The sequence below is a fragment of the Hyposmocoma kahamanoa genome, unplaced genomic scaffold (assembly GCF_003589595.1).
Source record: "Hyposmocoma kahamanoa isolate Upper Pololo Valley unplaced genomic scaffold, ASM358959v1 95, whole genome shotgun sequence".
NCBI lineage: Eukaryota > Metazoa > Arthropoda > Insecta > Lepidoptera > Cosmopterigidae > Hyposmocoma > Hyposmocoma kahamanoa.
In genome coordinates this window covers 7,114,817-7,129,251 of record NW_020654972.1, presented here as the reverse complement: position 1 = coordinate 7,129,251, position 14,435 = coordinate 7,114,817, and the positions used below count along the sequence as shown (strand labels likewise).

The following is a 14,435-nucleotide window of genomic DNA, read 5'->3' as shown; positions in this document are numbered from 1 at the left end:
CTGACAAAAAACGTTGATTAGTAAAGTCTATGGTATAAAATAGGTTTGTTATGTACACGTGTAATTTTATCATATAAGCTATGCGATAAACATCCGACAAATAACACGTTTTATATCTTTTTCCTTAAGCCTTTTTAGTTTTGTAGCAGGTGAATCATATTTTTGGATTTGTATCAAAAAAGCAAACGCGTGTACTTTGGTAATAAAATGTAATGGTATCGTTAAGGATAGCTTTAGCCATTTCCTTTGAGTTTTATCTATAAGGGGAAATATGACGCGGTAACAGCATTCAGTATCTGTGGAAAGGAACATTTAAACGGCGTTGTGGTGGTTGCTTGCCGGAAGCGTAATTTTTATTTTGTGCTATCTTTGCAGACAAGATTATTTTCAAATAGTAGTAAAATTTTTCGTCATTCGGGACAAGCTAAGGCGTCGAATTGGCCATACTGCCAGATCTTAGATTGTAATTTTTTTACACTAGTTTAATTTTCTGACATTTTTTCGCGAGAAATCCATACATCTTTACGGTAGCCATTTTGAAACTCGGTTATTTTCAAAATTTGTTAACATGTTGTTTTTTAATTATTTCCGTTAAGGTAAAGGCTTAGACTATTTTCCATACTCAAGGGAAAAGGCAACTGTGAGGTGATTTTTTTTCTTAGTTTTAGGTAAATAGGCCTACGCTAAGACTTTTTTAAATATTTATATTTTGTATTTTATTTTAAAAATTTTATTTTATTATATTTTATGACAAACTCACACATGAACAAAATATCTTCCCCTTAATTAAATTAATAGATATTTTATTTATATTTATTTATTTATTTTATATTATATTTTTTAGATTACTTACTTTGTCAAACTCGTATCTTAAATCACAAAGTTACTGAAATGAAAAAAATAGAATGTATGTACAAAGTTTGCAGGTTGATTTCACAACACATTTCCTTCATATTCACGCACTGGTTTTTATCTATTCTTAAAGTAATGCATTCAAATAAATACCCCTCATAAGAAATTTAAAATAAATAGACAATTTTATAAATAATAATCACTCCTTATAAGATACGAGTTTGAGAAACTAAGGTTATTAGTTTTATAAAAAGGCTCGATTGTCATTGGTAAAAAGGTTTTGTTTAGCTTCAAATAAAAAAGCAATTACAATATATTTTATTGCCATTAAGCTTCGTCTTCGGTGGGACATCATATCAGAGTGGGGGCAATTTAGGGTATAGAGTTCCCATTCCGGGTAAATACTTAGACTATGGTTCCATCCTCTATGAGTAAAACTTCAATGCAATTCTGAAGTCTCAAGAAGGAAGTATTATCAAAAATTAGCAACTCAATCGAAATTGCATATGGCCAAAGGCTGGACGCCATAGTATAGTGCCAGGAAATAAGAAAAAATAATCTTTATTTTTTTTTTATTTATTAAGGCTTTGGCAAAGCCATCAGCCTAAACATGAAGTGTAAATATGTTTCTGTAAATATGGCCGCCACAAAGAGGATAGGCAATTTGAGGCGGCGGCGTGCTTAGATTGACTCGGGATTCCTTAAAAGGGGCCGATACGGGTATTTTAGTTCGAGATTCGTATAATTTCGCGTTTTAATCTTCGATTAAGGCACAATAGCATTATCCTATTCCACTTTAAACTAGATTTCACAAAATAATTGAAAGTCAAAATAAAAACGACACTTTTCCCTCCAAAAGGTCCAGAGCGAATCAAAATAATCTTTATAATGGAAAAGTAGAAAATGGTATTTTATTTTATTTTCCTGGCTTTACCCGGTTAGCGTTTCAGCCACTTACAAGGTTTTTGAGTTATATTACAATAAAGAAAGACGGGATAAGGAAGATGGAGAAAGAGTAAAAAAAAGAAGTTCAGATGAGGAACTATGAGATATAAATAAACAATAGGTATAAATATAGGATAACTACTGTATCATTATTACAATAGCTAAATTTTTATATTATTTTCTAAAATTAGCTTTGAAAGAAGTTAGTGGCTAAAACGTAAAACTGGAAAGATCAAAGTGATTTTATATATCTAAGAACAGGTGCTTGTCGCTTTTTTCAAAACAAGGAAAAATACTAACATAATGCAAAGAGACTGACGAAGGTTCATACTATGATGGGTACGAACCTTTGCCTACCCAAACAAATGGGTAAAAACTCCATCCTTTAAGGCTTATAGGATGGAAAAAATAGTCTAAGCTCTAAGGTGAAAATTTACGAATGAAATGAAAATGTGTCTAAATCGAGGTTGTATGGTGGAACTTTTGCTTACCCAACTATATGGGGAGAAAACGTTTTAGCATTAATTTTCAGGTAAGTTTTTCGTATTCAATTTTGGTAACATTTTTTATTATTTAATTACTCGAATATATCGTCGTGCTATTAAAGAATATTTCAGGTTACACACACTCGAATATTAAATAATGCTTCATGATGATATTCTATAAATGTTTAAATAAAAAAAAAATTGTCACCAAAACTTACCAGAATCCATCCTTTAAGCCTGAAAATTACCCTTAAAAATAGATTACTACCATAGAGTTATGTTAAACCTTAGAGGATGGAAAAAAATAAGTGTTACACGTACCCATGGAATTAATAAGTACTTCGTTGTACGAAGTACTTATTAATTCCATGCACGTACCTTAGACTATTATTTTTTTCCATCCTCTAAGTACACTTTTTCCATCCTCTAAGAAGTACACGTACTGATTGCAACAGATTATTTTATTTCTATAAACTATTGATAGAAGACGAAGATTATGGTTAGTTTGACATTTGACACCCCGTTAAACATAACATTTTCATTTAATAATTTCATATTTTTGATTGTTCACAATTCACAGTAAGACGGTTATCTTAATTTTGATGTAGAGAAAACTGTTAGAGAATTTTAGCTAATTCTATTTTGAGTTCTTTGGTCTCGAGATATCCTTTATTTATGATTACAATTTTCAACAAATACTTAACGTTTATAATCTGTAAACTAGCATACATTACGTAGTTGTAAGTTTGTTTCGTTTTATAGCAATTTTCAACCATGTCAAAACGCTCGCCTGTGGAAGAAAGACCGCCTGAACCATACATAGACTATTCAGATTATGAATGTAATCTAGAATGCGCTCGACAAGGATCATTCAAGGAATTTGTCGGCCCCGTGAAGATCATCCTCATGGAGACGCCTCCAGAAGTATATAAAAAAAACATGACGGTCAGTGGACTAGTTGCGGCAACCTATATGTTTTTTGGAATGCAGTTCATTATGGCCACATTGTTCACTTTCAATTATGCACTCCCGTTTAGATACAATGGCCACATTTTCTATTGTACGAGTGCGGTAAGTACAATTCTGTGGAATTCGTGATTTGGTTTTAATTTCTATGATACCGAATGACGAGATAGGCAAGTCGTGCGGCTTGCAGTAGCTAGACTTTTAGTCTGTATTTTTGCAGCAGTAGGGCTTCGTGTCAATGAGTTCGTACAGGGAAGTACTGCCTTATGTTTTAGGGAGACGGGAGCAGTGACAGTACCCCTTACATCTTTGCGATTAAAGATTTGAGCGCCACTGCGACAGCTGTGCATAGGCGTGTCGCATACAACTAGGCGCACGACTTTTTCATCCCGTCTCTCGGTGTCATAACAATAAATAAAAAAGACCATTGTCTCTGCCTACTCCAATGGGAGATAGGCATGTATAATTTATTTGAAATTAAGAGTTGAAACATACCACATTAGACTAAATGAATTGACTTGTAATGTACTTGTTTTAAAGTTTGCTTCTGTTGTCCTTAAAGAGGGAGCATGCCAAAAAAGTTTTGACGTTGGCTCCGCCCAAATTTGTGAAACAAATATATGCCTGAAATTCGCGTGACATACGACAGGAGATGTTGAATTTTGCGCATTAAAAGTACCAAATTCGTTTTAGCGGAATAACTCTAAAACTAAAGGGATTAAAAAAAATCCGTAGTGACAGTTGTCGATCATGCATAAATATAATTAATTATCTAATTTTTGTCCTAATAACATGTAGCATGTCGAGGATAAGTCGAAAAAATGTGAAAATTAGAGGTCATTTCGTGATTTTTATCTATCGAGGAAACTTTATTGTTTTATGTTTCTGATTAATGTCTATGCTTGAATATATCGTGTAGTTACTCATACAATATTTTATTTTCAACTTTAAAGTGGATATACCCCTCTAAAATCAAATCGAAGATTAGGAATTTTTCCTCTGCTCCCTCTTAAAGCCTTGATAAAACTAAGCTATTTTAATAAACTAATGAACATTGACTATTGTTAATATTTCGGACTCTTTTTAAATTTTGCTTCTGTTGTCCTTAAAGTCTTGCTAAAACTTAACTATTTTAATACATTAATGAACATTGACTATGGTCAATTTTTTGGACACTTTTTAAGTTTAGCTTTTGTTGTCCTTATGGTCTTGCTAAAACTAAAGTATTGTGACAAATTAATGAATATGGCCCATTGTCAACTGTTTTGACTCTTTTTAACGTTTGCTTCTGTTGGCCTTAAAACCTTGGCCGAAAGGCCTTAAAACTAATGTTTTTTATTTCAGTATCAACTATTATTTCCAATAGGAATTTTGACCTATAACCGTTTTAATATTGTTGCGAAACATGAAAGAATAAGAGAAAGGAACATAGAACATGGTGTATGTCAGGTTGTCGGGTTTCTGTGCGCTATGTATGGTTGGAAGGGTACTTTTGGAATCGGTGGCGGAACATGGCACTCACGAACAGGTACTTTTTGAGGATCTCGTAGGGACTTTAGCTGTGTTGTCACGGTAAGAACAAACAAAGATTAAAACTCTCTTGTCCCCTCGGCACTAGAGGAGGAATTTAATTTAGTCAGTAGTATGATTAGTAGCTAATCATCTCATAATATAAGTATGCATTATTATTATACTAGTAGTCCAGTTTTTAAACATGTCTAGCCAATCCAATTTTAGCCAATCGTAGGTTGTTAACGTTGCAATATAATTTTGGTATAGCTTGACATCTATTTGTAATGGCTTAGGTGCCGAAAATATTAATGCTGTTGTATTGAATTTCTTTTATATGGTACCAAAAGATTGGACGAACAAGCCGCACGGTTTAAAACAATACCCCTATCCTATGTATAAGTCCCATGTGCCTGTAATTTCGCCAGCAATCCTTCAAAACCGGAACGCAGTAATGCTCACATTACTGCTTGGCGGCACAAGTACATAAAGTGGCAGTACTTCCTTGGACGAACTCTTTTACAAGGAGATCTACTGCTGCTAAAAATTTTGCAGCCGAGTACTTTACAGTGAAGTTATCTTCGTCTTTTTCGCTCGTTTTCTGGTGGGACAAATAAGAAATAAACTTTCATCCCCTATTTATCATAATTATGTAGTCAAATTTTCATGCTAGATCGTTTATGAGATTGTTCGATCTATGGAGTAGTCCTGCATGATAATTTATGGTTTTATAAACATTATTCCTATTAAGTTTTGCCCTAAAAAACTTTAATCAAACATTTTGAAGATGTTTGCTACATTTCGACAGTATTGATGGTAAACTCTATGGTTACTAGTGATGCCGCAGTTGTAAGTTGTGACGGCATCTGCAGATACGGATGCGGATGCAAATTTATCATCGTTGAAATCTGCAGATGTCGATGCAGATACGGATATGTAAAAAAATCTTTTATCAGAATAAATGTGGAATTGGTGATCATTGAATAATGATTAATTAAAAAAAGTAAAAAATAATAATTTTACATATTTTTGTTACAAGAGATGAAAGATAGAAGGTATAGAAATATTACGACATTTATTAATACTTAAAGTTTTTAAAGATGCCGTCTTTAATGTGAATAGTACTAGGCTATCTTAAATTTTTTCATTCATATTTCGTAAGTCAATGTAAACTCAATAATCTTTGTTATGAATATCAATTCAATAAAAATTTCAATAATCTTTGTTTAGAAAACAAACAGGTCGTTGCTGTTCTACACGATGCCGAATTTCCGATCCTTGCTTAGCTAATTATTAGTACTAGTACTTCCCACGCGCTTTGAGTAGGGCCTGCTCCCGACGATCGTGTCGTGACCTGCAAAGCACCGGTATCCGCAAAAACTCTACATCGGTTAATTCGGATGTCGGATGCGGATGAAATATTTAAAAATATGCGGATGGTCCTCAGATGCGGATGCAGATACAAACGCCTGTGGCAGCCCTAATGGTTATTTTCATTGTTTCAGGTTTCTGGGCCAATGTTTTCTTACTTGTCGTCGTTATATTGAGTTTCTCGAATATTAAAAAACCTGCATTTGGCCAAGAACGGATATATCTAATAATGTCCACCATTCACAAGGGTTGTGGAATTATCAGTTTACTTCTTGGAAGCATCTGCTACATGACAGGTGTAACCAAACAGAATTTTACGGCTTGGCTTCGGCAAGAAATATATGGCTACTTTTTGGCATTCCTCTGTTTCTGTAGCATGATTGTGGTGATAAATGATCCCGCTAAAGTATGCATTAGAAAGATTGTGTATGTAACTTTTGTTGGTAAAACAATTATTTAATTCGTTTCGCGGCCTTTGGAATCAAACCTTGTTATTGCTGCGTCATGTGTAAAGGAAGATATCGTGAAGAAATCTCAAAAGTTCATAGAATTACATCTTTTTGTCAAGTTTTATTGCAATCGGTTACCGGAAAGTGCGCGAAACGAGTTTCGTTCCCAAGTTTGTCAATCCTAGAGGTGGAATATTTTCTTCAAATTTAAATGTAACCAACTCTGAGGCACTTTCTTTCCAATAAAAAAGAATCATCAAAATCGGTTCACAAATGCCGCCGGAATAATCGCGTAACATCATACAAAGAAAAAACAGTCACAATCATTGACTTACAAATAAATGGACGACGGGTCTAATACAAAAACCACAAAAAAATGTCCCAAGTCAACCTATTCGAAATTTAAATTGTAATGTCATCGCAGTATCGCGCTGTCAGTCGAACAAATGAAGACTAAAGCGGACTTTGACGCTCTGTATACGATTTTAACGCCTTACAAGTGCGGACACTTTTTAGCGCGGACCCGACGTCCATATAATTGTAGGTCAATGGTCACAATCGAAATGAGAACGTCCTCAAGGAAAATGTAAAACAACCCTCACTGTAATAAAATAATTACGTGTGCGCTGTATTGCAGGGTTCGAAATTGTCACAATTTTTACTATCCGATAATTCGTTTTATTATGACGACCTGGGTGGCTAACGGTTTCCAATGTCGACGTTAGATGTTGAACCAATTTGAGAAAAATTAATGTTTCTAAATTGGTTCTGGTCTGGGTGTTCTGGGAAGTACCACAGAGTGAATTCCGTTGTTCTGGTATTCATAGTTACGGGAATTGCCTAATTTGAGATCAGGCAATTGGTGTGGCTGTCTAGCATATATTTACTGTTTTAACTAAATAAATATGAGAAAGAAAATATTCGGGAAAACGAATTCGTTTGTGACTTTTTTGTAAATTGACATTTGATACGTTAATGTATACTCATATGATACCCATCTCATATGGCACGACATTGCTAGCGGTAGCATTTTCTTGTCTCAATTAATCTTATTAATTCGTGATATAATTATCTCTTCAAAATTTGTATTGTAAATTGCAGAAAATTTAGGAGAGGAGAAGATATAAGTGAAATAGATGATGAGGAGCTATATTGGAGATTTGGAGAGAAAAAAAAGAAAACCACAAAACCAGTAAACCTTTCGTTGGCGTGATCATGAAGGAACCGACGGCTGCGTAAAGAATTCCTTGTAGCGACTATTGCGCAAAATAATTATGCGTGATCAGAATTTAGCTTTACCATATTAGATTGCAAAAACATTATAATGAATAAGTATCTTCATTTGAGATTTCACTCACTTTTTTCCATATTTCTTTTATATAACGATATGACTTTTGTTATTATTAATTTTTGTATGTTTTATTAAAATATACACTGCCAGAAACATGATTCGAATGAATTTGCATTTTTATTTTTAAGGAACTAGAATACACAAATATTGTTAGCATGGAAGTTTTCCCCGGTTTTAGATATTCGAAGTTTCGAAATGACGTTTATACCGGACTATTTGTAAAATACTAACCCCCCTGGACTATATTCCTGACGTCCTACCTTAGAGGATGGAAAAACGTCCTACACAAAGAAGTGTCAGAAACAAAACAAAAACAAAAAACAACTTTTGCTACAATGACTTTTTACAAAACGTATTAAGTGTGCCAAAAACGAACACGGAGACTAATGAATCAAATGATTCATTGAAATAGTTATCTGCTAAAAAATATACTATTGAAAAAAGAAAGTATTTTTAACACAGGGTTTGTTCAGTGAAGAAATTATTCAAGATTGGGCTATCACGAAAATATAATGTTTGTTTTGATATCAACTGACGGGAGGAACAAGTCGCGCGCCTGGTGGTAAATGACACACCTGTCCGTAGCAGTTGCAGTGCTATTCGAGCTTTGAATCACAAAGATCGGAGAGACACTGCCACTGCGCCCGTCACCCTGAGACATAAGTTAAAAAATCCCATATACCAAGAGTTTTACCAGCACCCTTTAAAATCGGAACTCAGTAATGCTAACGTAACTGCATGGCGGCAGAAATACTCAGAGTTTAGGAATCAAGCACGTTTTTTATTCATTATTTATTGTCCCGTCGCTTAATATTACAAAAAAAATTGAATTTGAAAATCAAATTGACCAAAAAAACGCCATTACTCATTAAATTTAAAAAAAAATAAAAAAAAATTGTCTTGACGGATTTCTTCCAATGCCGTGAAAACAATATTAAAAAAAATACTGTCAATTTTTTAAAATATCGTTATATTATTTTAGATAGTTTAATTTATGAATATTTACTTTTAAATTTTTTCTTTTATTTATGAATATAGGTAATTAATTAAAAATGCCAGTTTGCGATTTAGAATGTGGGACTTTGACCCACGAGTTTATTGGTCCTGTAAGAATAATTGTAGTGGATGATGATGAATATTTTACGAAAATATTCAAGCTGGCCATATTAATGTTTGTATATGTACTAATGGGAATGTTACTCGCGGTGCCTGCTCTTTATTACTTAGACTTTACGGTTGAGTGGCAGAATATAGCACATGTTCTTTTTGGTATATTGATAGTAAGTACAATGAAGTATATTACATATTTTAACGTACCAGAAAGCTACATCTAATTACCTGGTTTCAAAGTAAGTAATGCCCAGTACTATGAGTACCAGAGCAATGGAATCCACATCAGAATCAATTTAGTTCATTCCCCAATTAATCTTATCGACCACGTTTTCCTGAAAGTACTAAATTGCGAGATTACTTTTTGGAACTATTACTGTTTTTTTTTATTTATTTTTTTAATAACACCAATGGGGTTTTTTGTCTATTTGATTTTCAAATTATAATTTTTATTATAAGTGACGGGACAATAAATAATAATAATCAATAAAAAACATGCTTGATCCCTGGACTTTTATGATATCTGAAAAAAATGTTTTGTCAAAATTTTGAAATAGAGACGAAATAAGGGCCATCGATCCCTGGCAACTTATCAATCAAATGGTACTGATATCACTTTTAAATATCAACTCTCGTTTGCGCTGAAATCACAAATTAGTATTAAATAAATAAATAGTAGTAAATTATTGTAATAATATAATAGCTCTAACTAAAGAGGGCTGTTCTATTCGGTGGTGTGGGAAAAACAGTAAAACTTCTGATTACAAAACAAACGGGTTCACATTTCATCAGTAATTAAATATTATATTATATAGTTTTTCAAGTTTCGTCTATTATAGCAAAGCTCAAGTTAAACTGGTCGGATTGAAGTGGTTTAATTGACAACACCCGTCAATTGTTTCGAACTCGGGCTGGCCAATCGGAGCGCAGTTATCACCGTAATGATATGGCAGAATAATTTTTTAAACATATTAAAAGACATTTGGTCTTTATTTCTGATACCTACTCCATGATTAATAATAACAAATAATTGTATTAGTGTTGGTTACATCATGTTTATTGACATTCACGTTTATTTTGACTTCAGTAACATCTAATGCCGGGTGCACGCGTCTATCACTTGCGTGTTTCGCTTGCTTGCGTGACTCGTTTCGCGCATACGCAAAGATCTGTCTTGTGCGCGATGGTAGGACTATTCACGAGTCTCTCGCTTGCGCCGGCTGCTTGCTTTGAGTTAGATTTCTTTGCGTTACGTGTGTTTGATATCTAGCATGTTTGATATTTTCACGCAAGCAACAGGGAACGTTTGCTGTCCTCCAGCACTACTGGCCAATCACAGAGCAGTAGCGTCCACGCGTCCAATAAAACCAAAACGCGCAAGTCTCTCCGCAACACAAAGCGGAAGACTCGTGAACGCTTTTGCGCGGAGCAGATTTCTACGCCGTGACCCAGTCAACGTAAGCAAGTGAAATGAGGCAACTGAGAGACTCGTGCAACAGGAATAAAAGTAAAAACTACTAATTTTCGACTTCAACTGTGTTACCAAACTTTCCAGCCAGTATTAACGGATTCCAGTGGTGACCGACGCAATACCTGTTGCCTATAATGTATTGTTTATTTTTCAGTGTCAGTGTTTGATTCCGATAGGTGTACTCTCCCATAATCCCTCAGTGTTATCTACAGCACCAATGCGACCCGCGGACCGGATGGACCAACACATAAAACTGCAAGCAATCGCTTGCTTCTTTTTATTTTGTACAAGCATTGTAGCACGTTTCATAAACTCATCTCGAGCCGACAACAGAATTCATAGAGTCACAGGTACGTAAAAGTTAGTTATTTTCCAATTATAACCATGGTGATGGGGTATAAATATGACCGATTGTCCTGAACGATATTTCGATGTCTCGATATCGAACGACATTTCGATCGATAATATCGGTTTTATGAAAGTTTTCAATTTCGCAAAGTGTATTTTTTATATATAAACAGGAAACCTACTATATAGACGTACATGTTGTGCTTTAAATTAAACACAGTGAATTTTTTCTTGAATATTATTCGTAATATTTTTGTGTTCCGTCATAATATTCCTTTATAGTGAACGCCACGCTTATAAAGCTTTATTTCGTGATGTGGCTGCTGTCGTTTTTGTCTTTCTGTGACGGTTTCAACAATATTTCAATTACCAACTGCAAATCTTGCTAATTTCAGCATTTTTTTGAGAGATTTAAAAGAACATTTATGATGTCAAGTGACATAACAAACAAGTCGTATCTGAAAGCGTATCCGTGACAGTTACAGTGCCACTCAGAGGTTTAAATTGTAAAGATCTGAGGGGCACTGCCACTGCGTCAGCACTCTGAGACTAAAGTTGACAAGTCCCTTGTGCCTGTAATTTCACCAGCACCCTTAACCTTCAAAACGCAGTAAATCTCACATGGTGGTAGTACTTCGCTGGACAAATTCTCTTAAAAAGAGCAACTAAGCTCTACTCTTACTATAAGTATACATATATATATGTATCGGGTTTTTCAATAGGGACATAGCAATTTTGTATTTGAATAAAACATAGAATAATTGAGATTTAGAACTGAAATTTATTCCAGGTACGCATGTTACATTTAAGAATGGAATTCGATCTCGTTCATGTGACCACCGCGAGCACATTTGAAGCGTTCAATTCTGAAGTTGAAACATTGGCAATTTCGCGGATATTGTTCCTGAGCCCATTTAACGTTGTTGGCTATTGGCATACACCAACGACATAACGTAACCCCATAAAAAGTAATCAAACGGCGTTAGATGAGCATGAGGGAGATGGCCGTGTGACCGGACCATTTTGCGAGATTAGACGATTATCGAACTTCCTCTTATGTAGATCAATTGTTTGACCAGCTGTGTGACCGCTACAGCGGTGATCATATAAACTGCACCTGGAATAAATTCCAGCTCGATTTCTCAATTATTCTGTGCTTTTAATGAAATACAAACTTGTTATGTCCTTAATGGAAAACCCTTTATAGTAAATTTAACCATCAATTGAATTTGTACTTTGCAGGAGATGTTACGGTTTTCTTTTGTATTATGACCGCTTTAATCGGAGCTTTAATACGTGTGTGGGATTGGGATTGTTTTGGGTTAAAACAAAAGCCTCTTTTTATAATTGGTCACAAGGTGCTTGGATTTCTGACAGTCACATTCTGTACCCTCACTTACATCACTGGCATAAGTACGTGGCGGTTCACAGAGCATTTGCCACTACGAGTGCAAGACAACTTTAAGTTTGTTTTAACAATCCTAGGTTTTATATATACAGCTGTCATTATTTACTTTCCTGTCATGAAATTCTTCGAAGAACAAGGTGAGTGATTTTATTATCATCAATAGCGGCGTGTTTGTGCTTTTTTTTTTGAAAATTCATTCAAACGTACTATAAAATACTTTCAAAGTGTTACTTTTGTATATGTAAATACTCTTAGAATAATAACGCATAGAACGACAGTTTCATATCAAACGAACTGTCACGAGTGAGGCAAAAATCAAATTCATGTAAGCTAGTTTTAGTAGCAGGTTAATTTTCGGTTTTAGTGAATATTTATATAAAAATACAAGTTGAAACGTGTTACTTCCTTGTGGAATGTGATGTTAGTATCTATTTTATGTTTGTCTGACGTATTTTTACACTCATTTACCGCACATGTCGTCATTTTTAGCTAAAATTCTTGAGCTGTTCGCGGTGCAAGTTGACCTAGAGCACTGAAGGCCCGCCCGCTCGTGTAGGCCCTTTGGGACCGCTTCACTTTGCCTCACTTAGCGTGTGCGGACTAGGTTTCTATGCGTTATTATTCTAAGTAAATACGTAGACGCCATTTCCATTGCTAATTTTTTTTTTAAAAGCGAACGTCATTTTTTCTTTGGCGGTAATTTTATCATCATACGTTTAGAACTTGAGAATGTAGGAACACAGTTTATGGGTTACTTAAGAATAAGTTGATAAATAATTTACTTTTATTTGATTAAGGGCTAAGTGGAAGTATAGATATCGATGATTTCGAAGGGAATGATATCATGTAATGTTAATATCACCTAAGTTCGTTTCTTGTAGCGGTAGAGCAATGCCACATGGGCGCCGCTCATGGCTTTAAGGATCCCGGAACCGGGCATGTTTTGAACGGGGAATTTCGGTACCAGTCTTCAAGGGAACCGGAATTTCCCGGTTCTTTCGATACTTCCGGTACTAGCTAGTTGTTGTTCAATGGTGATACAATCAGTGAAATGGTAAGCACTTGACAGGTTAATACAGAGTATATTGGAAAACCCTTTGTGCCCATCATGATATTTATTTATTTTTATTTATTTATTTAAACTTAATTGCACACAAAATAGTACAAATGGTGGATTTAATGCCATTGGGCATTCTCTACCAGTCAATAGGAGAGCTGGGTTCAAAATAATTAACAGGGGTGCATAACATGATAATTAAAATAGATAGGAAGAAGTTTATAAATAATTATGATATATAGTTTAAACACAATATAAATATAGCACATAAAATTATATGACTAACTATATACTTATATAAGCAACCCATACACATAAATACATAATATATAATACATATACATGTTTATATATAACTTTGTCTGAGTAATGGGATATAGATTGAGACTCCAATATGAAATCGCGGACTAATTGCCTAAAAGCTGGTTAATTCGGCGCTTTTTGAATATGGGGCGGTAGAGCGTTCCAGAGTCATATTGCCTGAAGAGTAAATGAGTTAGAAAGAAAACCAATACGGTGAGAAGGAATTAAAAGAGTCAATTTGCTGTCTGAGCGAAGATTGCGATTATGGGATGCACCCAAATATTGAAATTTACATTTCAAATATTCAGGTGCACATTTATCATTAATGATAAATGTGCACCAAGTAAAGAGTGGAAATTATTCTCAAATCACGACACTCGCGAATCGTTTATGCCCTTTAACCCTTCACCTAGATTTATTATCCGAATAATTATAGTGGTGATGCCTAAGTTAGACAAATATCCTTTATTATCTCGGGAGTAAAAGTTCCCAATTGTTTCGACTAAACGTTTAATTTTTTTCAGACCTTAAAAGACCAACCAGGCTGTAAGATGCGCTAAAAAGATTTTGAAAAACCACGTGCAAATAAACAATAATAGATCATCATTTTTATGTTTTATTCATATCCAAACCCAGCACAATATGCTATTACTACATTATTTAGTAAACAGTTAAAAAAATATTTTAACGGTTTTAATTAGGGATACTATTAGGACCATTTGACGTCATAAAAAAGTACCTGTCTAACACAGGTTGCTAGATAACAATAATCGCAAGCCCGTCTATCAATATTTACTTCAAGTTATATAT

At 34.4% G+C, this 14,435-nt stretch overlaps 2 protein-coding genes across 2 annotated transcripts; both read left to right on the top strand.

Annotated features, from left to right (window-relative positions):
• Positions 1 to 2,946: 2,946 nt before the first annotated feature.
• Positions 2,947 to 7,790, top strand: LOC113238331. Its single transcript, XM_026475170.1, has 4 exons — positions 2,947 to 3,353; positions 4,593 to 4,776; positions 6,263 to 6,554; positions 7,679 to 7,790. The coding sequence occupies exons 1-4, from the start codon at positions 3,057 to 3,059 to the stop codon at positions 7,788 to 7,790; spliced, it is 885 nt and encodes a 294-aa protein (XP_026330955.1). The 5' UTR covers positions 2,947 to 3,056.
• A 1,190-nt stretch (positions 7,791 to 8,980) lies between these two features.
• On the top strand, positions 8,981 to 14,205 carry LOC113238330. Its single transcript, XM_026475169.1, has 4 exons — positions 8,981 to 9,208; positions 10,664 to 10,859; positions 12,100 to 12,402; positions 14,150 to 14,205. Exons 1-4 carry the CDS (start codon positions 8,981 to 8,983, stop codon positions 14,173 to 14,175), a joined length of 753 nt encoding a protein of 250 aa, XP_026330954.1. The 3' UTR covers positions 14,176 to 14,205.
• The last annotated feature ends 230 nt before the right edge of the window (positions 14,206 to 14,435 follow it).